We start from the raw sequence: 25,444 nt of genomic DNA, 5'->3' as shown, positions 1-25,444 counted from the left end.
ACTTTGAATTTACTATAAATATGGCTGTATCAAATGTATTTCTTTATGCTCCGCTGGCGAACGATCGCAGCTCTGCATCCTTTTCAGCTGGATCGCTAAATAAACCTTGATGGCTTTTCTTCAACCTTGGTGAGATTTATTTGGGAAAAATCAGGGAAAATTCTGGGCCTTTCTCCTCTTTCACTTGTCAAGGGTTTCGGACTCTCTTTGGTGAGTCTAAGGCAGTGGTTCTCAACCTTCCTAATGCCATGACCCCTTAATACACTTCCTCATGTTATGGTGACCCCCAAACTAAAATTAGTTTAGTTGCTACTTCATAACTGCCATTTTGGTGCTGTTATGAATAGTAATATAAATATCTGATGTGCGGGATGTATTTTCATTCACTAGACCAAATTTGGCACAAATACCCAATGCACCCTAATTTGAATACTGGTGGGATTGGAAGAGGGTATTGATTTTGTCTTGTGGGAGTTGTAGCTGCTGGGATTTATAGTTCATCTACAATCAAAGAGCATTCTGAACTCTACCAGCAATGGAATTGAGTCAAACTTGGCACACAGAACTCCCATGACCAGCAGAAAATACTGGAAGGGTTTGTTGGGCATTGACCTTGAGTTTGGGAGTTGTAGTTCACCTACATCCAGAGAACACTGTGGACTCAAACAATGATGGATCTGGACCAGACTTGGCACGACTTCTCAATATGCCCAAATGCAAACACTGATGGAATTGGGGAATATAGAGTTTGACATTTGGAAGTTGTAGTTGCTGGGATTTGTAGTTCACCTACAATCAAAGAGCATTCTGAACCCTACCAATGATTGAATTGGGCCAAACTTCCCACACAGAATCTCCCATGACCTACAGAAAATACTGTGTTTTCAGATGGTCTTTGGTGACCCCTCTGACACCCCCTCGCAACCCCTCCAGGGGTCCCGACCCCCAGGTTGAGAAACACTGGTCTAAGGGCTCCTCTCTCCTGGGCAGAAGCCTCCAAATTCTAGCTCGATATCAGCTTGACGCACCTTCCTCTTGGCATGTTTCTCTCATTTGCCCTCCATTAGTGCCTGTTCAAAATTCTACAGCACTGCTGGTCACAGCCGACTTCCAGCTGGAGTGTGCAAGGGCCAGGGCTTCCCAGTTCAGAGTTTTTAAGGTTGGCTTTGAGCCCATCTCTAAATCTCTTTTCCTGCCCACCAAAACACCTAAACACTTGGAGGACCCAAGTTGGCCCATGCATGCCCTACAGTCTCACTGGAGAGCCTTTACTCATAGAGGCCCAATGGGCCTGTATGCTTTAAAGGAGCTGGAATTGATCAGAAATCCAGGCCAAGGCAGGAAATGCCCTTTCCCCTCCTTCGATTATTTGCTATCATGGAAAGGCGTCCAGCTCAGTATTGCTCCCAATTCGACTGAAAACAACCCCTTTGTGTTACTATTGGGCCACCGACGCGTCAATCAAGCTTAGTCCCGCTCCCATTTGAGTCCATGTAGACCAATTCGACCGAAAACAACCCCTTTGTGTCACTATTGGGCCACCGACGCGTCAATCAAGCTTAGTCCCGCCCCAATCTGAGTCCATGTAGACCAATCAGGCGACTGCTTTCGTCTCTTTAGAGGATAGCCCCACCCCCGACATCCCTTGTTCCGTGGCGTATGAGAGGCTTACGATCCAATCAATCAAGCCGCGCCTCTTCTATTCCCTCCCCCTTTTTCCTTTAGTCACATGACATCATATTTTGCTCTCTGGACGACGAAGGCAGGCCGCTGAGACTCCCCAGCCAATGACAAAGCAGCGAGTCAACCCACGCAGCCAATGAGAAAAGTTTCATGCTCCCCACACAGCGCCGTGGGCGGGACTCCCTCGAACGTGCACAATCCGCGTCGCCAGAGGCCACAATTGACCGAGGCGTCACCCAATGAGATGTCGGCACGGCGTGACGGACGGCCGAGAGGATCAATTGGCGAAGAGCGGGCGTTTCCAACAACACCCGCCCCCCTCCTTTAGTTTAAGTGAGGGCGGAAGATGGCGGCGGCTGCAGCGGCTGGGACGGGTCCGGGGGTTCCGGACGGGGAGCAGGAGGGGTCAAACCGTGACCGGAGCGCGTTTGAATGCAATATCTGCCTGGAACCTGCGAGGGAAGCAGTGATTGGGCTCTGTGGCCACCTGTACTGGTGAGAGGGGCGTGGCTGGGGGGAGATGGGAGCCAGGATCACTGTAAATAACAATACTGGCATCCCCTTCATTTTGTGCAGGTGGAGTATCCTTTTATCACAGTGATTCCCAACAGCAGGGAGGTTTGGACTTCAACTCCCAGAAGCCTTTGCTTCTGTGGCCAATGGGGAGGGCTTCTGGGAAATGAAGTCCAAAACACTTAAAGGCTCAGGGAATCATTGCTTTGAGGTTGTCACCATATTAAATGCATATTGAAGGCTTTCATATGGGGACAGTTTCATCCAAGATTCCATGTGTTTCCTCCACCACAGACATCCCAGTGTTTCTTACTCTCTCCATTGGTGTGGAATTTGATTAACCCCGCCCACTGCCTCTCCCTTAACCCTTTCCTATTCTTTTCTGAAAGCTGGACCATAGGGAAGGATAAGCAAAGGAAGACAGATGCTTTTGAACTGTGGTGTTGGAGGAATGTTCTGGACTGCGAGAAGATCTATCCAGTCCATTTGTTGTTGTTCATTCGTTCAGTCGTTTCCGACTCTTCGTGACCTCATGGACCAGTCCACGCCAGAGCTCCCTGTCGGCCGTCACCACCCCCAGCACCTTCAAGGTCAATCCAGTCACTTCAAGGATCCCATCCATCCAAATGCACCGGTGACGAGAGCACAGCCACAGGTGCGTTTGACGGAAACAAAAGCAGGGCCTCCCCAGAAGATCTTAAGTCTTTGTAATGGTTTGTAAAAGGAGATGCGTTCAGACAAGTAAATTGGAGTTCAGAGTGCTCTTAGGTTGCAGGTCAACTATAAATCCCAGTACCCAACTCCTATAAATCATGGTGAATTCTCCTCAAACCTTTCTAGTATGTTCAGTTGCTGATCAATTCCTCTGTTTGCTGTGTGCCATAGAAAAGAATTGTTGTTGTTTGTTGTTGTTCATTCGTTCAGTCGTTTCCAATTCTTCATGACCTCATGGACCAGCCCACGCCAGAGCTCCCTGTTGGCCGTCACCACCCCCAGCTCCTTCAAGGTCAATCCAGTCACTTCAAGGATACCATCCATCCATCTTGCCCTTGGTCGGCCCCTCTTCCTTTTTCCTTCCATTTCCCCCAGCATCATTGTCTTCTCTAAGCTTTCCTTTCTTCTCATGATGTGGCCAAAGCACTTCATCTTGGCCTCTACTATCCTTCCCTCCAGTGAGCAGTCGGGCTTTATTTCTTGAAGTATGGACTGACTGGATCTTATCGTGGTCTAAGGCATTCTCAACACTTTCCTCCAATTAATTTATTTGGAGTGCTTCTACTCCGCCCTTCTCAACCCCCTAGGGGGGACTCAGGGCGGCTTACAAAAAAGGCACAATTCGATGCCTGACAATTCATAAAATACAGTACAATATACAATACACAAATTTACCATATAATGTCAACAATTATAACTTATTAAAACAATCAAACAATATACTAGCAGCAATAAAATCATCATGTTCGCCAATTCATAGTCCATGATCCATCTAGCATCATCATTATCCTTTCCTACTCTGGTCGTCATTGGTTATCTTTGTCCATCTGCCAGCTTACCCGAAGGCCTGGTCCCACATCCAGGTTTTTAGCTTCCTTCTGAAAGTAAAGGAGGGATGTTGATGATCTAATCTCCCCCAGGAGTTCATTCCACAGGCGAGGGGCCACCACCGAGAAGGCCCTGTCTCTCGTCCCCACCAGCCTCGCTTGTGATAAAGGTGGGGCCGAGAGCAGGGCATCCCCAGCAGATCTTAAACTCTGAGGTGGGACATAGAAGGAGATACATTCTTCTTCCTTCACTCAGCCTTCCCTATTGTCCAGCTCTCACATCCGTAGGTGCCTATGGGGAATACCATTGCTTTGACTATGCGGATCTTTGTTGCCAGTGTGATGTCTCTACTCTTCACTATTTTATCAAGATTGGTCATTGCTCTCCTCCCAAGAAGTAAGCGTCTCCTGATTTCCTGCCTGCAGTCTGCGTCTGCAGTCATCTTTGCACCTAGAAATACAAAGTCTGTCACTGCCTCCATGTTTTCTCCATCTATTTCCCATCCATACTTCAGGAAATAAAGCCCGGCTGCTCATTGGAGGGGAGGATAGTAGAGGCAAAGATGAAGTACTTTGGCCTCATCATTAGAAGAAAGGAAAGCTTAGAGAAGCTAATGATGCTGGGGAAAATGGAAGGAAAAAGGAAGAGGGGCCGACCAAGGACAGGATGGATGGATGGGATCCTTGAAGTGACTGGATTGACCTTGAAAAATCTGGGGGTGGTGATGGCCGACAGGGAGCTCTGGCGTGGGCTGGTCCATGAGGCCATGAAGAGTTGGAAATGACTGAACGAATGAACAACAACAAACAACGACAGTTCTTTTCTATGGCACACAGCAAACAGAGGAATTGGTCAGCAACTGAACATACTAGAGAGGTTTGAGGAGAAATCACCATTATTTATAGGAGTTGGGTACTGGGATTTATAGTTGACCTGCAATCTAAGAGCACTCTGAATTCCAATTTACTTGTCTGAACGCATCTCCCTTTATGAACCATTACAAAGACTAAGATCTGGGGAGGCCCTGCTTTCGTCCTCGTCAAATGCACCTGTGACTGTGCTCTCGTCACCGGTGTGTTTGGCGGAGACAAGAGAACAGGGCCTTCTCAGTGATTGCCCCTAGCTATGGAACTCCCTTCCTGGCAATATTAGATCAGCCACCTCCCTCCTGTCCTTCAGAAGGATGGTGAAGACCTGGCTATGGGACCAAGCCTTTGGGGCAGTGCAACGAGTCAGTAATAAAATGATGTTCTGAAATGGTTTTCAAGCAACTTTTAATGTGAATATAAGTGTTTTTAATGTTTGTATATATTTATGGTTTTGTGTCCCGGCATTTAATGTTTGCCATATATATGTAGTGCTCCATCCTGAGTCCCCTTTGGGATGAGAAGGGCAGAATATAAATGTTTCAAATAAATAAATATTACAACAAAAGGATTTTAAATAAACCCTTTCATATTAAATGTAAATAACTATCAGAACAATTTGAAAGAATATACCTAAATGTTATTCTTGGTACCAGCCATTGTTGACCAATAACATGCCAAATGGCATCACAATTTTACAAAATGTCATAGCATCATAAATTGGATATTTATTTTTATTTTTGATTCTGCCAGTTTGTTTATCCAACCCATTCTCAATCCCTTTTATTTTACACCCAGCCATCGCTTAAATAAGAAATTACATATTGAAGTTTAACATGTTTCTCCCATCCAAATAAACTCTCATACATTTCATGTGGGCTTTGTCATAGGATCATAGATTCAGAGTTGGAAGAGACCACATGGGCCATCTAGTCCAACTTCCTACCATGCAGGGAAAGCACAATTGGTTGAAGTCCAAAACACCTGTAGGGCTGAAGTTTGCCCATGCAATAAGGCCTATACAGTTGTCCCTCCTTATTTGTGAATTTGGCTTTGATGGATTTGAGTAAACATTTTCTCTCATAGTCCTCCAGTGTGACTCTGTTGTCAGTGTTCCCCATTCACTCTGAAAGATCTAGAGAGAACATCTTTATAGGACTCTAAAGCAATTATATGCTCAGTTGCCAGCACAGTTTGGCCGTAGAGAGCCTAAAGATTCCTAGAGACATGTTCTCTCTATTTATTGTTTTTCATATTCATTTGGGGGGGGGGGGGGGATGTGGAGAACTGAATGTACACACATATCTTTTAATTTAATTTCCTAGCTTTATTATTATTATATTTATTTATATCCTGCTTTATCTCCCCAAAGGGGACTCAAAGCAGTTTGACATAAAAGCATACAATTTAAAATATACACATATTTAAACAGTATTAAACATCATTAGCATTAAAAATAATTCAGATTACATCCATAAAAACATATAAAACCACAGCAGCCCGCCTCCCCATTTTTCTTAGCTGGTGCACTCATTCCAGACTCTCCCCATCTATCCCCTCCTTGCAAAAATATCCAGCAGTGGTACCTAACAGCAGGGCTCCTTAAACTTTTCCACTCACAGCCCCTTTCCACTCTTATGCAGAGAAATTTTCATGTGACCCCAAGTATACTAACCTAGCTATCCGGTGATGCCCAAGTTATTCCTTTTGTAGGTTGTTTACAAGGAATAGTCATTGTTTCCATGAATGCTTTGATTAGAAAAGAAATAAGGATGTGGGTGAACTACAATTCCCATAATTTAATGTCAATTCCACTCCAATCCCCACTAATATTCAAAGTTGGCTGTGTTGGGTGGGTGTGTCAAGTTTGGCCCAGATTCACCATCATTTGGGTTCCTGGTGCTCTTTTGAGGTGGGTTAACTATAACTCTCAACATCCAAGGTCAGTTCCGTCGAAACTCTGCAAGTACTTAAAGCTGATCATGTTGGGTATGTGTGCTGGATTTTGTTGAGATCTGTTGTGTGTGGGAGTCACAGAGCTCCCTGGATATGGGGTGAACTATAATTTCCCAAATCCAGGGTCACCCCCCCCTTTTAAAAACCCTCCAGTCTTTTCTGGTCTTGGGGGGGACGTTACAGTCTGTGTGCCAAATTTGGTCCAGATTCGTCATTGGTGGGACTAGAAGAGCGCTCTGAACATGGGAGTCATCTCTGAAATTAAACATTTACTGATAATAAATCAGCAATTACGAGGCTTGCTAAACAATCTGATTTTTTTTATGAAGTGCGTCTTATGCAGAGTCCACTAAAAATGCATCCCACTGTTGACAACGGCCACTCGGGCCAGAGTAAAGAGTTCCATCTTGTCTCCTGTGACATCAGAGCCCCTCCCCCAGCAACAATATAATATTATATAATACTAATATTATGAATGATGTATTAGTACTATGCTAATAATATAGTATGTTGTATGTACATATGACTTGTAGGCTGCTCTGAGTCCCCTTCGGGGTGAGAAGGGCGGCATATAAATGACACAAATAAGTAAATAATAAAAAAAAACACTGTAGAGAGATTGATGTAAATACATATAACAGCCACTAGGTGACATTCAGAAACCTTTTATTGTGGGCAGATTTTTGTTTTTGTTTTGTTTGGTTTTTTTTTTGGTTTTTTTTGGAATCCAACATTGATCTAAGTGACCTTAGTGCAAGCCTTTGAAGGCAACTATGTGGTCACGTTCACCAAGAAGTCCCACTCACATACACATAAATGCAGCAATCAAGGAAAGGAGTGCAATGAAACATACTAGCATTGAGACTAGGCAAAACCACCTCATTGCCTTTGAAAACCCTATGAAATTCCTGGAACCAGTATAATTTGATGGATAACTTGAAGGCATTTTTGCTCACATATGAAAAAACAGTGCTTCTGGGATTATCTGATGTTAGTGTGTGGAAATTATTGTTTTCCAAGGAACCAGTGATCGGCACTTATTGTGTGTTCTTTTACTTGCAAGTTTTTCTTTCCTTTTTGGAGACTTTCTGGCTATAGGTGACTTGAAGGTGCACATAGAGTCAGGTCTCTTGGAGGCAGGACTATAGCCTGAACACAAAAATCATTTAAGTTTAACATAAACACATAGCCAGAAGATAATTTATACACCGTGTAATAGTTTGCATATATCATGCCATCAGAACGCAGAGGTATTACTATGTAATAGCTATTCTGAGTCCCCTTCGGTGTAGAGAAGGGCGGGATATAAATATGGCAAATAAATAAATGAATAAATAAATTCATGTGGACGGTGTGGGATTTTGGAGTAGTTTGGATTTCCATATAGCACAGTGGTTCTCAACATGTGGGTCTCCAGGTGTTTTGGCCTACAACTCCCAGAAATCCCAGCCAGTTTACCAGCTGTTAGGATTTCTGGGAGTTGAAGGCCAAAACATCTGGGGACCCACAGGTTGAGAACCACTGCCCTAGACCCAAACAAATGTGAAGCGCCACTTATACAGTACTTTTCATTCCTCCTGCTAAGCCACACTTCTGGCTTGACAAAAGCTGGCATTAAGCCACATCATTTCAAGAGGTACTTGTTGCCTTGACATGTACTCCAAGCCTTTATCACTCTGTGATTTAGAGTTTGGTACTCATTTCTTATACCCTACCCCATCTCTCCATCCTCTCAGATGTATTTGTGCTCCTTGATCCTAACACTTGACAGCAAAAAGTGCTTGTCTTTTTCATTCACTTTAGTGAAAGAGAGAGTATAATTAGGGGATCCATAGGCCATGAACCACTGATATAGCAGATGCACAATTTTTAAAGGGACCAGAGGCCTCCAGTTTTCACTCTTGAGAGTCCAAACTCCACCTGATTTCACTTGAAGGGTTTCTTTAAAAAATTATAGGAACATCACCCAGTTTAGTTTATCTCATTTGAAGTGGTATCTTTTAGCTGATGTTTTATATGGGTTAGATAACAACAGTAAAAGACAACAGCAATGTGGTGTAGTAGTATTGGACCTAGAATTGTTGTTGTTTATTCATTCAGTCACCTCTGACTCCTTGTGACCTCATGGATCAGCCCATGCCAGAGCTCCCTGTAGGCCATCACCACCCCCAACTCCTTCAGGGTCAAGCCAGTCACTTCAAGGATGCCATCCATCCATCTTGCCCTTGGTCAGCTCCTCTTTCTTTTTCCTTCCATTTCCCCCAGCATCATTCTCTTCTCTAAGCTTTCCTGTCTCCTCATGATGTGGCCAAAGTACTTCATCTTGACCTCTACTATCCTTCCCTCCAATGAGCAGTTGGGCTTAATTTCCTGAAGGATGGACTGGTTGGATCTTCTCATAGTCCAAGGCACTCTCAGAACTTTCCTCCAACACCACAGTTCAAAAGCATCTATTTTCCTTCACTCATCCTTCCCTGTGGTCCAGCTCTCACATCTGTAGGTTACTACGGGGAATACCATTGCTTTAACTATGCAATGAATTAGGAATATGCATTATCCATGAAGATCACTGTGACCAAGAAGCTGTCATAAAAGCTAATTCTCTTTAGGGAAGAAGCTAATGATGACCTTCTCAATGTTGTTTGGACTATATCTCCTATTATCTTTGACCTTTGGTTATGATGGCTGGGGCTGATAAGAAATGGGACCCAACAACAACTGTAGAACAACAGGTTCTCCCGCATTTGCTTATTAGAGTATCTAGTCAAACTGAGGTCCTTAAGAATACAATTATCCCTCCACGTTTAGAGCTTTGATTTTTGTGGATATTATTATTCATGGATTTGATGAATAAGGTTCTATCTCGAAATCTCTACGTCCTCCAGTGTAATCCTATGTTCAGCTTCTAGAAGGTTAAAAAAAGAGTCATATTGGAAGACCTAGGAAATCCTAGTGAGATGTTCTCTCAGGTACAAAAAAAATACAAATGTGGTATTTTTTTCAGGGGATCCTGTGCCCCTCAACCTTCCTAATGCCATGACTCCTTAATACAGTTTTTCATGTTGTGGTGACCCTCAACCATAACATTATTTTCGTTGTTATTTTATAACTGTAGTTTTGCTACTGTTCTGAATCGTAATGTTAATATCTGATATGCAGGATGTATTTTCATTCACTGGATGAAATTTGGCACAAATACCCAATACGCCCAAATTTGAATACTGGTGGGGTTGGGGGGGGGGGTTGATTTTGTCATTTGGGAGTTGTAGTTGTTGGGATTTATAGTTCATCTACAATCAAAGTGCATTCTGAACTCCACCAACAATGGACCTGAACCAAACTTGGCACACAGAACTCCCATGACCAACAGCAAACTCTAGAAGGATTTGGTGGGCGTTGACCTTAAGTTCTGGAGTTGTAGTTCACCTACATCTAGAGAGCACTGTGGACTCAACCAATGATGGACCTGGACCAAACTTGGCACGAATATTCAAGATACCCAAATGTGAACACTGGTGGAGTTTGGGGAAATTAGACTTGACATTTGGGAGTTGTAGTTGCTGGGATTTAAAGTTCACCTGCAGTCAAAGAGCATTCTGAGCCCCACCATCGATATGATTGGGCCATACTTCCCACACAGAACCCCCAGGACCAACAGAAAATACGGTGTTTGTGACCCCTCTGATACTCCCTCGCAACCCCCCCAGGGGTCCTGACCCCCAGGTTGAGAAACGCTGCCCTAAACTAAGTGAATGGAGAGGGTTGACTGTATATCTTTGTGTAGGATTATGAGTCTTGATCAGCTTATCTTCTCTCCCTCATGCTGTATAATTTACCCTGATTTCTTTTAAGTGGCATCTCTTCCAAGCAACAAAGAATTAATGCTCTTCTCTCCCCCCCCCCCTTTCTCTCTTTCTCCAGCTGGCCCTGTCTTCATCAGGTGAGTCTCTATTTGTCTTTGCATCATATTCTTTGGGACCTGGGACTTGGGGCTGGTTGGGGGAAAGCATAAGGTTTTATCAGGATTTGGTCATCGGTGTGGCTGAATAGATCTCCGGAAGATTGAGTCCTTTCAATGGAGCCAGACTTTTTACAAGGCTAGAGTTAGCAGTGTTCATGCTCACTTAGAAGACTTGATAAACAGCCCAATGGCTGCTCTACATCTCAGCTTTAAGTAACAGAGCCCTCGTCATTAGGATGAATATCTTTATCAAACAGTTGTACAAGGCTCAAGATCAAAGGAAAAGCATGAGAAAGAGGGAGAAAAGTAAACAACAGGGCATGTTTTTTCATAGAATCATAAAGTTGGAAGAGACCACGGGGACCATTCAGCCCAACCCAATTCTGGCAGGCAGGAAGACAGTCAAAGCACTCCTGAGAGATGGACCTCCAGCCTCTGCTTAGAAACCTCCAGAGAAGGAGAGTCCAAGACAGCATATTCCACTTCCAAACAGTTCTTACCACCGAGAGGTTCTTCGTAATGTTCAGGTGGAATCTTTTCCCCTGCCGTTTGAATCCATTGTTCCTTTGTGTCCTAGTCTCCAAAGCAGCAAAAAACAACCTTGCCTCCTCCTCAATGTGACATCCTTCCAAATACTTAAATGTGGGTATCCTGTCCTCTCTCAAACTTCTTTTCTCCAAGTTAAACATCCCCAGTTCTTAATTCAGCCTCTATCAAAAACAGGTGCCAAAGGCTCACTACGGAAGGAGAGTGACTTTTTTTCTTCCTTACTTTTGGCCTTTAGCTTCACATTAATTGGGAAATTACCTTTCTTGCAATACCAGAATCCTTCAAGCAGAATAGTCATTGAGGAATTTGAGGTAACTTTCCGATCTCTAAGCTCATCATTGTTACAGGGAGAACCCTGTGCCTTGTTTACCTTTTGTATCACTTAATAATTCATTGCTTGCAGAAACATGTATGTGTTCTTAATTTAATTAAATATGATATATATTTTAATTAGAATTTGATCTCAAGATGGGGCAAATCAACAATTACACAATTCTATTATAAAGTGCCCAGAATTTAAGGGCAATGTTTGTTTGTTTGTTTATTTATTTCTATCCCGCCTTTCTCAGCCCAAAGGTGACTCAAGGTGGTTTACAAATTGGCTGCAATTTGATGCCACAACAGTCATAAATACAATTAAAAACATTTAGAGAAAACATCATAAAAATCCATACAAAATACCCAATAAAACATATCGCCAATGTCTTCAGTTAATCTCATTTTCCAGTGGTATCATCTAAGCTGTTCCATGTTTCATTCTTTCATAGTTTCATGTTTATCTGTTATGTTGCATTTCCAAAAGCTTGTTCAAAGAGCCAAGTTTTTACTTTTTTTGGAAAGTCAGGAGGGAGGGTGCCGATCTAGGGAGGGAGTTCCACAGCTGAGGGGCCACCACTGAGAAGGCCCTGTCTCTTGTCCCTGCCAGACACACCTGCATTATTGGCAGACTTGGTTATTCATGGAGTTGATTAAAACCTTCCTTCTGGGAGCCTCTAAGTCAATGGTTTTCAACCTGTGGGCTCCCAGATGTTTTGGCCTTCAACTCCCAGAAATCCTAACAGCTGGTAAATTGTCTGGGATTTCTGGGAATTGTAGGCCAAAACACCTGGGGACCCACAAGTTGAAAACCACTGCCTAAGTCTTCCAATATGTCTCCATGATCCTCTTCTGTTGACCATGGAGTCACAATGGAGGACCTAAAGATTTTAATCAAATCCACAAATTGCCATTGATCATGGAGTCATATTGGAGGACCTAGAGATTCCTAGGGGAAACATCTCTATGTCTTCCAGAGCATTTAGGTGATTAGCTTCTGGTGGAGGTTGACTATAGAGTCATACTAGAGGAGTTGGAGTTTCCAGGGGAGGTATTCTCTCCCATTAAAAATATCATTTTATTGATGTGGGGGTCCTTACACCCCAAATCTTAGAAAATATGGAGGGTTGAATGTACATCTCTTTATTATTCTCAAATAGAAACAGAAAACATTAGGATGTGTACATTTTTAAAAGCTTTCAAGGCCTGTACATTGTTTCCAGATGTCATTGTTTCCATTTGCGCTAACATTAATAAAACTTAGTTACTAAACTTGCACAAGAATTTTTCTAGTTCAGATATGCAACACAGTTTCTCATTGTAGCCTTTGGGCTTCTCAGAACACCCTGATGATAGCCATATTCAACATATGCTTCTTATATTCCTCTCCCTCTTTTAAACCCAATTTGTTTGGCTTATGTATAATCAACATAATTTCAGCATTTATTATTCTGAAAAGTCCTCCCTTTCCAAAATTGTACATTTCCTTAAAGTGGAAGTGTCAAGGAGCCCCCGGTGGTGCAGTGGGTTAAACCACTGAGATGCCAAACTTGTTGACCGAAAGGTCGCAGGTTCAAATCGAGGGAGTGGCGTGAGCTTCCGCCGTCAGCCCCAGCTTCTGGCAGGCTAGCAGTTCGAAAACATGCAAGTGTGAGTATATCAATAGCTACTGCTCCGGTGGGAAGGTAATGGCACTCCATGCAGTCATGCTGGCCACATGACCTTGGAGGTGTCTGTGGACAACGCTGATGCTTCCGATTAGAAATGGAGATAACACCACACCCCAGAGTCGGATACGACTGGACTTAATGTGAGACCAAAAACCAGGGAGTGTCAAAATGGGGTTACTTTGGGGAAAATGATCTTTGTGCATGGTCAGGCACTCGGTTATCCATTCTCCATATTTTCCTGGTTTTGTATTGAGAACAGGCCCTGGTATGGATTCTTGAAAGTAGTTTCGAGGTATTCTTGATTTGCACTTTTCACTGTCTCCTGAGAGTATAACAAGGTTTATGTAAAGCAGAGCTGGGAAGTTTAAATGCAGTTACTTTATGGCTGCTTTTGGAGAGGGAAGCTTGAAAATCAGGTCTTTTAAAAGATAAAATTGGGGGTTTTCAGCCTAGAGGTGGCGTTTAGTGATATTACATGTATTTTTGGGGCCATATTTTGCCCACCCTACTGTGAAAGCTTAAAGATGGGTCCATCTGACTTTCCACCCATTTAAGTTCTCTATCTCTACCATATTTAGTAGCTCTCACCATGCCTGCTTAACCCAATATCCTCTTACACTTGTAATAGGAAAAGGGCAAGTCTCACCAAAAAAAATTCATTCCAGGAGTGACTTGAGAAACTGCAAGTTGCTTCTGGTGTGAGAGAATTGGCCATCTGTAAGGACGTTGCCCAGGGGATGCCCGCATGTTTAACCATCCTGTCGGAGGCTTCTCTCATGTCCCCACACAAGAAGCTGGAGCTGACAGATTGGAGCTCACCCCACTCCCCGGATTCAAAACTCCAACCTTTCAGTCAGCCATCCTGCCGGCACAAGGGTTTAACCCACTACGCGACCAAGGGCTCCTCTTTCTCCAAATGTTTTGAACAGAAACTCCCATCATCCCTTACCATAGCCAATGTAGCTTAGCTTATGAGAATTTACAGCTACCCCCCCCCCCCCTCCATAAGTTTGAATTTCATTCATCTATACTCTGAACTTACTTTTTAAAGGACTGGACAACAGTCAGATGCTCTCTGGATGTTTTGGCTTGCAGCCTTGCATCCCAGCTCAAGACGTTTGGTAAAATATAACATACCATATACACTAGTGTATAACTTGAGAGCAGGTTTTAGGGCCAACATCATTGTCATAAACAGGGCTGCTTCTTGGGAGCAGAATCCAAACAATCTCACTGAAATAGATAAGATTGCCAATGCCAACAGTCCAGGGCCAGAAAAGCATACTTAGGTCCTTAGAAAACAGAGTTCACTCCAGGGTCAGAAGCACAAAGTTCAAATAAACAGAGATGCCAGAGCCAAAAGTCAGGTTACCAGAAGTCAAACCAGAAGTTCTTGAATGACAGATTGAGAAGCAGCAGAGTCAGGTCCAAGGATGAAAGCAAACAGACCAGGAAACAACAGTGTCACAGCAAAAGACTCACAATGCTGAGAGCTTTTGCTTCCTCTAAAGGAGTTTGCTCAGTCTGGTGAGAAGTATTTGCTTCTGCTGAAGGCTTGTTTTCAATCACAGCCGAGCTAAGCATGGCAAGCTGCTGGGAGCTGCTGGTCTCCATCTCCTTCGCTAGTCCTTTCAGCAACTTCTCGTCCTTGCTATCTGAGCTGGCTATGACAATTATGGATTTGGATATGGTTTATAGATAATTCAAGGGTTATTCAGTAGAGAGGGGAAGGCACCACTACCTCCTCAGGTGGCCTGATGCACCTGGCAGCCATTGCCACCGATTCCTGCTCAGACATTTGAAAAGACCAGAAGTGGCACTGTGAGTAGAGTAGGTCGGTGCTTCTTTTAGGTTCTCCTGGAATGGACCAAACTGTTGCCTTTTGCCATTCTACTCAGGGTCTTTCCACACAGCCATATAACCCAGAATATTTACACCTGGAATACTGCATCCAATTCTGGGCACCACAGTTGAAGGGAGATGTTGACAAGCTGGAATGTATCCAGAGGAAGGTGACTAAAATGATCAAGGGTCTGGAGAACAAGCGCTATGAAGAGCAGCTTAAAGAGCTGGGCATGTTTAGCCTGCACAAGAGAAGGCCAAGAGGAGACATGATGGCCGACATGTATAACTATGTGAGGGAAGTTATAGGGAGGAGGGAGCAAGCTTGTTTTTTTGCTGCCCTGGAAACTAGGATGTGGAACAATAGCTTCAAACTACAAAGAAGGAGATTCCACCTGAACATGAGGAAGAACTTGGTGACTGTGGGAGCTGTTCAGCATTGGAACTCTCTGCCTCAGAGTGTGGTGGAGACTCCTCCTCTGGAGGCTTTTAAGAAGAGGCTGGGTGGCCATCTGTCAGGGGTGCTTTGTATGCGATTTTCCTGCTTCTTGGTGGGCTTGGACTTGATGGCCCACAAGGTCTCTTCCAACTCAATTATTCTATGAACATCAAGGTAGAAAATCCCACAATATCTGCTTTGAACTGGGTTATCTGAGTCCACACTGCCAGATATTTCAGTTCAAAGGAGATAATGTAGGGTTTCATTCACCTGTGTGGAAAGAGCCTGAGAGAAACGATGACATTGAAACAGTACTGAAGGAAGTGGATCAGGATTGAAAGTCTCCAATTGGGACAAGAGCAGTGTGATTAAGGTGCCTCCACATTCAACCCTGTCCCTTTTGTGCTTTCTTTTCTTTGCACAGTGGTTAGAAACGCGGCCAGACCGTCAGGAGTGTCCTGTGTGCAAGGCAGGCATCAGCCGTGACAAAGTCATCCCGCTTTATGGTCGTGGTAGCTCTACACAGGAGGATCCCAGGTAGACCTTTCCCATCCCATACCTGAATTCCCATTCTCTGTGCAATTCTGGTAGTCCTCCTAAGAGACTAGAGTAGCATTTTCTCCAAGCCATTTCCCCTTGTGATATTTTCAAAACCATTGGATAAAGCACCAGGGTGTTTTATTATTCGTATTTATGTGTGTGTCTAATCAAAGGTTGGCGTAACCTCCAGCTTTCTAGTAAAATGGGATGTCTGTGTCGTGAAATGATGCATGTGTGTCACCACCAACATGAAATACTTGGAAAGCTCTGCTCTAAGGGAGGAGTGCCACCTAGTAACAAAGGATAGTATAGCAAGTAACAGATCAACACTGAATTAATTAATTTGATGCCAGCCACAGATGCAGGCTAAACACCAGGAGGAAATGATGCCAGAACATGGCTATACAATCCAGAAACCACACAACGCTCCAATTCATTCGCACTTTTAAAAAAAAGAGTCCCTTTGTATGTATGCCACATTTCAAATGTCTAGGTCCCATGGCCTTGGAGCTAATAGGGACACATTCACACACTATTACTGTTATGTATCTCAGCCTTTAAAAAAAAATATCTTCTGAAGATGTGGCTCAGATTATTTTCTGTGTATGGCTACACAAGCCAACAAAATCAAACTTTTTGTAATAATCAGAAATGAGACTAGCACAGTTTAAATCAATTTTTATGCTGATTTTAAATATGTCTTAATTTTTTCCCCATCACATCAACTTTTTAAAATGCGATGAATGGTACATTACAGCGGATTACTGTAAAGTCTGCACATTTCACATCATATTCGTGTAACACAAGCCAACAAGTATTTTTCATCAAATATGATTTTAGGTCTTATAGGGTTTTTTTTGTGATGAATTCAGATCTGGGTTTATTTTTTTTTCTCTGTCACATGTAGTTTTTGGGATGAGGCTAATCAAATAATTAATGTGTATATGCACTGATATAAATAGAATCTAATTAATTACAAGCCAACAAGTATTTTTCATCAGATATATTAGGTCATTCTTGTAGAGTTTTTTGCACTGAATTAAGATCCGAGTTTATTTTTTTGGATCACCTGTAGTTTTTGCGATGAGGCTGATCGAATAATTAATGCATTTACACACTGATATTATTATTATTAAACTTTATTTGTACCCCGCTAGCATCTCCCGAAGGACTCGATGCAGCTTACAAAGGCAAAGGCCTCAACACACAATACAACAATACAAAACCTAAGACAAATTAAAAACAATTAAAGCAATATAAACAACAAGCAATAAACAATACACTAAAACACAATAAAACTGGGCCGGGCTAGAGTAATGGGTACAGGATTAAAAGTGCTGATGTGACAGGAGGTATGTAGGATTATAGGGCAAGTGCAGTGTGCAGTGTGCAGCAATCTTAGTTTTAATAAAGTGCTTCTGGGACTTGGTATTGGAGATTTCCTATTCTGGGAAGGCATATCAGAAAAGCCAGGTCTTCAAGTTCTTTCTGAAGACTGCCAGTGTAGGGGCCTGTCTAAGATCTTTGGGGAGGGTGTTCCAGAGTCGGGGGGCCACCACAGAAAAGGCCCTGTCTCGTGTCCCCACCAAACGTGCTTGCGACGCAGGCAAGCATTAGATATCCATTAGATTGTGTTGATATCAGTGTGTAAATGCATTAATTATTTGATTAGCCTCATGACAAAAACTATCCATGAAAAAATAAACAGATCTGAATTCAGCACAAAAAAACTATAAGAATGTCCTAAAATCATATCTAATGAAAAATACTAGTTGCTTTGTGCTATGGGAACTGTGCCAGGGAGCCAAATAACTTCTTGTAGTGAAGTAGTGTCATCAAGAACAAAAACAACATGCAGACACAAAACTGTTTGTTCCAATAGCACAACACAAGAGTCCAGAATATAAGCAAGCGGTTTGTTGTAAATACACATAAAATATATGAAAAAGCAGGAATATAGAAAGACGGGGAATAATCCAAATAGGTTTTTAGAAATATCTGATAACCACACAAGAATCCAAATCTCTCATAAAAATCCAAAGGTAACACTGTCCAGGAATAGCCAAAAATCACAACCACAGCATAAATCTATAAGCAAAATGTATACTTCGTAAAACTTGAGCAGGAATCATAAAACAAGAGTATAGAAAACTTTCAGGATACTTAAATCCAAAACTGACTTGATTTGACACAATGACCAGAGATTCAGGCCTAGCTTCCAGCACGAAAGCCAATGTTGCCTGAACTAACTTTAAGGTAAACAACTGGCTGTTAATAAGCACTCATGAAATCATGTCATTTCCCATGAATTTTCTCTATATTTTCCTTACATGATCTTGTTGACCTATGGAGTTTGTTTTCTGCTCTGATCTGTAAACAAAGATTTTTGCTAATCTCTGTAACATCAGGAAGAGCTTTCCATTTCACTTACCTCTTCCTTGGACCCCTTAACTAATTATGTTATTTCTGGCTCATCTGACTTTGGAGCTCATCACTGTTTAACCAGTTTTGTTTCCCTGGCCTGAATCTTCATCACTTTGAAGCCAAGAAAATCCCACAATCCCTTCTGAATCATAAGTGAACCCATCAGCCCCTGGCTGAGCTACAACAAATACAAGATGACTGAATTGAATCAGTTGTACCTTGATTTTGTCATGAGAAGACATGACTTATGAGAAAAGCTAATAATTCATCAAAAAGTGATAGGAAAATAGGAAGATCACATTCTAGATGGGCAGACTCAATCCGAGAAACCATGTCTGCAAGACTTGAGTAGGGCTATGGATGGCAGGGTGACTCGGGAATCTCTCATTCATGGGGTTGCCGTAAGTCAATGTTGACTTGACAGTTAACAACAAAGGCAGCACAACCAGAAAGGGCAGGTTGGTTGGTTGGCGCTCCTAAGTTTTGCTTTCATAACTTCTATGATCTATTCTATTTTGAATTCAATGTCCAATTCTTTGAAAATTATCTATCCAGAAATGTATATAAATGTGCATGTTGAATGTATTTTCTCGCAACGTATGTGTTTATAAGCATACCTTGTCTAATACATGTGCCTTAAATACTGACTTTCCTGTATAATCAACTAGTGACAATATAGTTGATGTATACAGTATTTAGTTGTTTACACAACAAAATGTGAAAAAAGTCAAAGGGTAGAATGGCTACTTTTCCAAGGCATGGTATGTTATGCAGTGTGTATGTATATACATATATACATATTTTACTTTGCTCTCCTCACACAGGTTGAAAACACCTCCCAGACCACGAGGCCAGCGCCCAGAGCCTGAGTCTCGAGGGGTGAGTGCAACTGTGTCCCATTTCCAGAGCTTTTTTGTTTTTAAAAAGCTCTGCAACTTGCAGAGTCCCTTAACCAGTATTCCCAGTGATTATATTAGCTGGAGAAATACTGCTGCCCATTCTCATCCTGATGGAAACTCTGCCTTACGAAGCAGTGTGTTAATGTCTCCCTCTCTTTTCCTCCCTGCTCTTCCTCCTCCTCCTCCATAGGGCATGGCTGGTTTCCCCGAAGCAGCAACTGGCTTCCACATGGCATTTGGCATCGGCGCATTTCCCTTTGGGTTCTTTGCCACGGGATACAGTGCTCCAGGGGAAAGAGCAGGTAACCTGGCCTCAGCTTGTAGTATAAGTCTGCCTGCAAAGGACTGTTCATGTTCCATCGCTCTTACTCTATTTCATTATGTTTTTAAAAATTGCCCTGGATATGTTCCTGGATTCGTAAAGGTCCCAACATGGCCTTTCCTGCCTGACTGCAGTGTGGTGACTGTGAAATGCCATAAAATTTTCCACATTGTTTATGGCATGACTCAGATGAGGCCCTCCACATTTGCTGGTTCAACTTCTGAAAATCTGACTATTTACAATTTTGAATATTATAATCTCTCTGGGAATCTCTAGTCCTCCAATATGAAACTATGGCCAACATATATTATATTATATTATATTATATTATAATATTATATTATATTATATTATATTATATTATATTATATTATATTATATTATATTATATTATATTATATTATATTATATTATATTATATTATATTATATAGTGAGGCACTGAATTTTGTCATTTTCTTTGTTGTGAACTGCTTTGAGTCTCCCAGGGGTTGAGGAAAGTGATATATAAATCAATCAATCAAACAAACAAATACATTTCCCCTGGAGAGTGACCACAGAATCATGGCCTGTGTTCTTTCAGTTTAAAAAAGTAGTATTTTGTTATTCCGTTTTTCCTCTGTTATAGGATCCTGTAGCCCTTGACCAGTGGTTCTCAACGTGTGTTTTGTCCTACAACTCCCAGAAATCCCAGCCAATTTAACAACTGTTAGGATTTCTGGGAGTCGAAAGCCAAAACATCTGGGGACCCACAGGTTGAGAACCACTGCCCTAGACCCAAACAAATCTGGAGGGCCACATATACTTTTTATTTCTACTATTAAACCACACTTTCTGCTTGGCAAAAGCCAGCATTAAGCCACATCACTTTAAGAGGTACTTGTTGCCTTGACATGTGCTCTAACCCTTTATCATTCCACTCTGTGGTTTAGAGAGTTTGGCACTCATTTTTTATACCCTACCCCAGGGGTCCACAAACTTTTTAAACAGAGGGCCAGGTCACAGACCCTCAAACTGTTGGAGGGCCGGATTATAATTTTAAAAACACATTAATGAATTCCTATGCGCATTGCACATGTCTTATTTGTAGTGCAAAAAATGCTTAAAACAATACAATAATTAAAATGAAGAACAATTTTAACAAATATAAACTTATTAGTATTTTAATGGGAAGTGTGGGCTGATGAGATAGGATTGTTGTTGTTGTTGTTGTTGTGTGCTTTCAAGTAGTTTTAGACTTAGGTTGACCCTGAGTGAGGGCCGGGTAAATGACCTTGGAGGGCCGTATCCGGCCCCCGGGCCTTAGTTTGAGGACCCCTGCCCTACCCTATCTCTCTCTCCCCGTCATATGTATTTGCGCTCCTTGATCCTAACACTTGACAGCAAGTAGTGCTTGTCTTTTTCATCCACTTTAGTGAAAGAGGGAGTATAATTAGGGTTCCCAGAGTAAAAACTGCAGATGGTTTCTGTCCCTATAATGACTCTCCGGAAGAGGGAATTTTGGCAGGTTTTGATTGTTACTTTTTTGTGTGTCAAGCCATATTTAGAATCTTAAGGGTTGGAAGGGACCCAAGGGCCAGTCAATTCATCGTCCTGCCATGCAGAAATAACAACTAAAGCATTTCCCAAAGAAGCCCATCCAAGGTCTGATTAAAGTCCCTCAAAGATGGAGACTCTGTTGCACTCCCAGGCCGCATATTCCACTGTCAGACATCAAGAAGGTCTTCCTAATGTTTAGGTGGAATCTCTTTTTCTACAATTTGAATCAATTTTATCATGCATTAGTCTCTAGAGCAGAAGAAAACAAGCTTGCCTCCTCCTCAATATGACATCATTTCAAATATTTAGACATAGCTATCATGTCTCATGTAGACATTCTCTTTTTAATGCTAAATGTGCCGAGCTCCCTAAACCATTTCTTGTAGAAGTTGGCCATGGGGGTTCGCGCTCTTGTTACATTGAGAATAGATTACTGCAAAGCACTCCTTGAAGATTGTTCAGAAGCTTCAAATGGTCCAACAGGCAGCAGCTAGATTGCTCATTGGAGTGGCATACAAAGAGAGGACATCCCTCCTGTTGCATCAGCTCCACTGGCTGCCAGTCTGCTACCAAGCACAATTCAAAGTGCTGGATTTAGCCCATAAAGCCCTAAACCAGTGGTTCTCAACCTGGGGGTCCCCAGATGTTTTGGCCTTCAACTCCCAGAAATCCTAACAGCTGGCAAACTGGCTGGGATTTGGGAATTATAGACCAAAATGAGTCGCCTTCAGGCTGAGAAAAGCGGTATATAAATACGGTAAATAAATAAATAAATACCTGGGGACCCACAGGTTGAGAACCACTGCCATAAATGGTTCCAGCCCAGCTTACCTGTCCAAATGAATCTCTCTCTATGACCCAACTCGGAGGTTAAGATCGTCGGGGGAGGCCCTGCTCGCTCTGGTGGGGATGAGTGACAGGGCCTTCACAGTGGTGGCCTTTCATCTAGGGAACTCCCTCCTCAGTGAAATTAGATCCACCCCATCCCTACTGACCTTCAGGAAAAAACTGAAATTATGGCTCTGGGATCAGCCTTTCGGCCGGTAATGGGAGTAGTGCAATATGAGACTACAAATTAACATAATGACGACTTAGACCGGCCCTGAAATACAATTTGGATCATGTGATTTCAATTGATGTTTTAAAGCTATGTTTTTAATGAGTTTGGCTTTAACTTTTTTTGTTCATTTATCACTGTAATAATATATGGCATTGAATTGTTGCCTTTTTAAGGCTGCCCGGAGTCCCTTTCGGGGTTGACAAGGGCGGGATATAAATGGGGTAAATCAATAAATAATAAATAAATAATAGTTTATCCCCCCCCCCCCCCCCCCCCATTTTTGAAAACCAGAAGAAAATAATCACTTTTCCTGGAAGCTCTGCAATAACTATATTGGGGACAACATATCACTCATGGAACATGTGAATTCCTTGTGTGTCACCCTGCATTGCTCCATCTTGGCTGCAGCGTATGATAAAAGTTGACCTGGAGGGACACCAGCCCTTTCCTTCTAATCCTGAGTGTCTCTCCACCTTTTTCTTTGTTTATTTTGTTGTGCAGATGTCGATGCCGCCAGGCCATCAAGCTGGCAGGATTCGCTCTTCCTCTTCATTGCCATCTTCTTCTTCTTTTGGCTGCTCAGTGTCTGACTGGCTGGACCCCCACTGGATTCGCCCTAAATACTAAAGACTATCAAAACTGGATAGACGATCTGTGATATTACGGGGTGGGGTGGGGTTGGGGCAGTTGTCGGGTGGAGGGTGGCGTTGCTTGGAAACTGCACAAAGCTAGGCAGGAGACAGGGAAGGGTTAAAACTGAGCAGCGGGATGTAAGTCGGCCATGGCAAATCTCCCTCTACCTTTTTCTTTAATCTCCCTGCAACACGGAATTAAACTTGTAATAGGGCTACTTTGTGGGTGACTGTGCAAACAAGGGTGGTTGCCATGTTCCTCCGTTATAATGCTGTGGGTAATTCTCTGGAAGGGAGAGCAAGAACATCCAAATGATCGTAGGGCTGAATTATTTCTGCCTCTCTTCTGAGATAAATATTTCTGAAGCTTGAAGAGGCTCAGTGATTAAAAATATACCTATATTGACATTTCAAAGAGTGTAGCTATTGGCTTGATGGTACAAATGCAGCCAACTGGGCCACCAAGCTGTGTTCTGGTGCTTGTCTTCTTATCCCTTGGAAGAGAGGCAGAAAATGCTGGAGGAAAGTGTGTGGCCATGGTTTCCTATTGCTTCTAGGTTGCTGGGAGAAAATGTGGGTGCCAGGGGGTGGGAGGAATGCAGAGAAGCTAATTCCCTCTTCCAGTTTTCCTCTCCACAGTTGAAGCCATGTTTTCACCACCATCATTTTTTGCAGACTGCGAGCATCGGCCTATTTGCTCCGAACAAACCTCGCAGGGAGGTGGGCCACAGCCCTACTTATGGGATACTCGTTGCACATAAAGTGGTCCATGGGATGAATGGAATTTATGGGGCAGAAGGTATTCTCCTCTTTCACCCTTCAAAGAAGAAGAAAGGGAGGCACCTCACTCATCTCTCTTGCCACATCAAGTCTTGTGACAGAGGTAGAAAATTAAAGTAAAGTCAGGAGGAGAGAAGTGGTGGGGTGTTGTTGGAGCATGGCTTGTTACCGCAGTGTCCACGTTCAGTATGGCTCCATGATTAACAACCAGAGAGGACTGGGAATAGGGTTGTTGTTGGAGCATGGCTTGTCATGACAATGTCCACATTCAGTATGGCTCCATTGTCAACAACTAGGGAGGACTGGGTTTACGGTTGCTTTATGTGCCTGCTTATCACCACAATGTCCATGTTCAGTATGGCTCCATGGTCAGCAACCAGAGAAGACTGGGGTTAGGGTTGCTGTTGGGGCATGGCTTGTCACCACAATGTCCATGTTCAATATGGCTCCATTGTCAACAACCAGATAGGAGTAGAGTTAGGGTTGTTGTTGGAGCATGGCTTGTCACCACAGTGTCAATGTTCAATATGGCTCCATTGTCAACAACCAGATAGGAGTAGAGTTAGGGTTGTTGTTGGAGCATGGCTTGTCACCACAGTGTCAATGTTCATTTTGGCTCCATGGTCAACAACCAGAGAGGACTGGGTTTACGGTTGTTTTTGAAGCATGCTTATCACCACAATGTCCATGTTCAGTATGGCTCCATCGTCAACAACCAGAGAAGTCTGGGTTTACGGTTGTTTTTGGAGCATGACTTGTCACCACAATGTCCATGTTCAGTATGGCTTCATGGTCAACAACTGGAGAGGAGTAGGGTTAGGGTAGTTGTTGGAAAATGGCTCGTCACCACAATGCCCATGTTCAGTACGGCTCCATGGTCAACAACCAGAGAGGACTGTGGTTACGGTTGTTGCTGCAGCATGCTTATAACCACAGTGTCCATGTTCAGTATGGCTCCATGATCAACAACCGAAGAGGACTGGGGTTAGGGTTGTTGTTGGAGCATGACTTGTCACCACAATGTGCATGCTCAGTATGGCTCCATGGTCAACAACCAAAGAAGACTGGGTTTATGGTTGTTTTTGGAGCATGCTTATAACCACAATGTCCATGTTCAATATGGCTCCATGATCAACAGTAGGAGAGGACTGGAGTTAGGGTTGTTGTTGGAGCATGGGTTGTCACCACAATGTCCATGTTCAGTATGGCTCCATGGTCAACAACCGGGGAGGACTAGGGTTAGAGTTGTTGCTGGAGCATGGCTTGTCATCACAATGTCTACATTCAGTTGGACTCCATGGTCAACAACCAGAGAGGACTGAGATTGGGGTAGCTCGACTATGAGGCCTCAGATGACCACAAGGGAGTCCTTCATAACGCTTCCCAAAAAATGGATGTAAATACTCCGCTACCTTTGCAGATGCAGAGGAAGGCATGGGGAGTTGATACTCCAGGGTTGGTCAAAGCCTGGCTTTCCAGGTATTGTTGGACTGCAACTCCCATTTGCTTAAGCCAGCATAGCCAATGTTCGGAATGCTGACAACTGAGGTCCAACTTCTGGAAAGCCATACTTGACCACCCTTTGATTGATAGTTTTTGTTTTTTTAACTACTCTGTCAATGTGGGGTGAGGAATATAAAGTCATTTGCCAGGGTAAGGAGAGTAATTCTGGGATCTTGGCTGTATTTCAGTCTTCCTTTACCACCATTTCCAGTTGGCTAAGGTGTTGACAGCAGTTGGGCCTAGAAGTGACGTAATTGTCGGGATTGCGGGAATATCCTTCTCCTGGATAACAGTATTTTGTGGCCCAGAAATCTCTGTGAAAAGGCTTTTCTCTCCCCATTGGGGGTGACAAAGGAGAAAAGTGGTACAAATTAACCAATGCTGTAATTAAATTAACCCATGATTCGTAA

The 25,444-nt window shown here is 42.9% G+C and overlaps 1 protein-coding gene across 2 annotated transcripts; it reads left to right on the top strand.

Moving 5' to 3' along the window:
* Positions 1-1,991: 1,991 nt before the first annotated feature.
* RNF5 (ring finger protein 5) lies at positions 1,992-25,444 on the top strand. 2 transcript variants are annotated; one of them, XM_060760255.2, is made up of 6 exons: positions 1,992-2,178; positions 10,482-10,500; positions 15,761-15,873; positions 19,125-19,179; positions 19,390-19,501; positions 22,621-25,444. In XM_060760255.2, exons 1-6 carry the CDS (start codon positions 2,030-2,032, stop codon positions 22,707-22,709), a joined length of 537 nt encoding a protein of 178 aa, XP_060616238.1. In that variant the 5' UTR covers positions 1,992-2,029; the 3' UTR covers positions 22,710-25,444. The 2 variants fall into 2 exon arrangements, with proteins under 2 accessions (XP_060616238.1, XP_067321578.1); XM_067465477.1 differs by lacking the exon at positions 10,482-10,500 and having other exon boundaries at positions 1,997-2,178.

This window comes from Anolis sagrei, chromosome 2, assembly GCF_037176765.1.
Source record: "Anolis sagrei isolate rAnoSag1 chromosome 2, rAnoSag1.mat, whole genome shotgun sequence".
Taxonomy (NCBI): Eukaryota; Metazoa; Chordata; class Lepidosauria; order Squamata; family Dactyloidae; genus Anolis; species Anolis sagrei.
The sequence above is the reverse complement of the archived record's forward strand: the minus strand, read 5'-3'. Positions and strand labels throughout refer to the sequence as shown.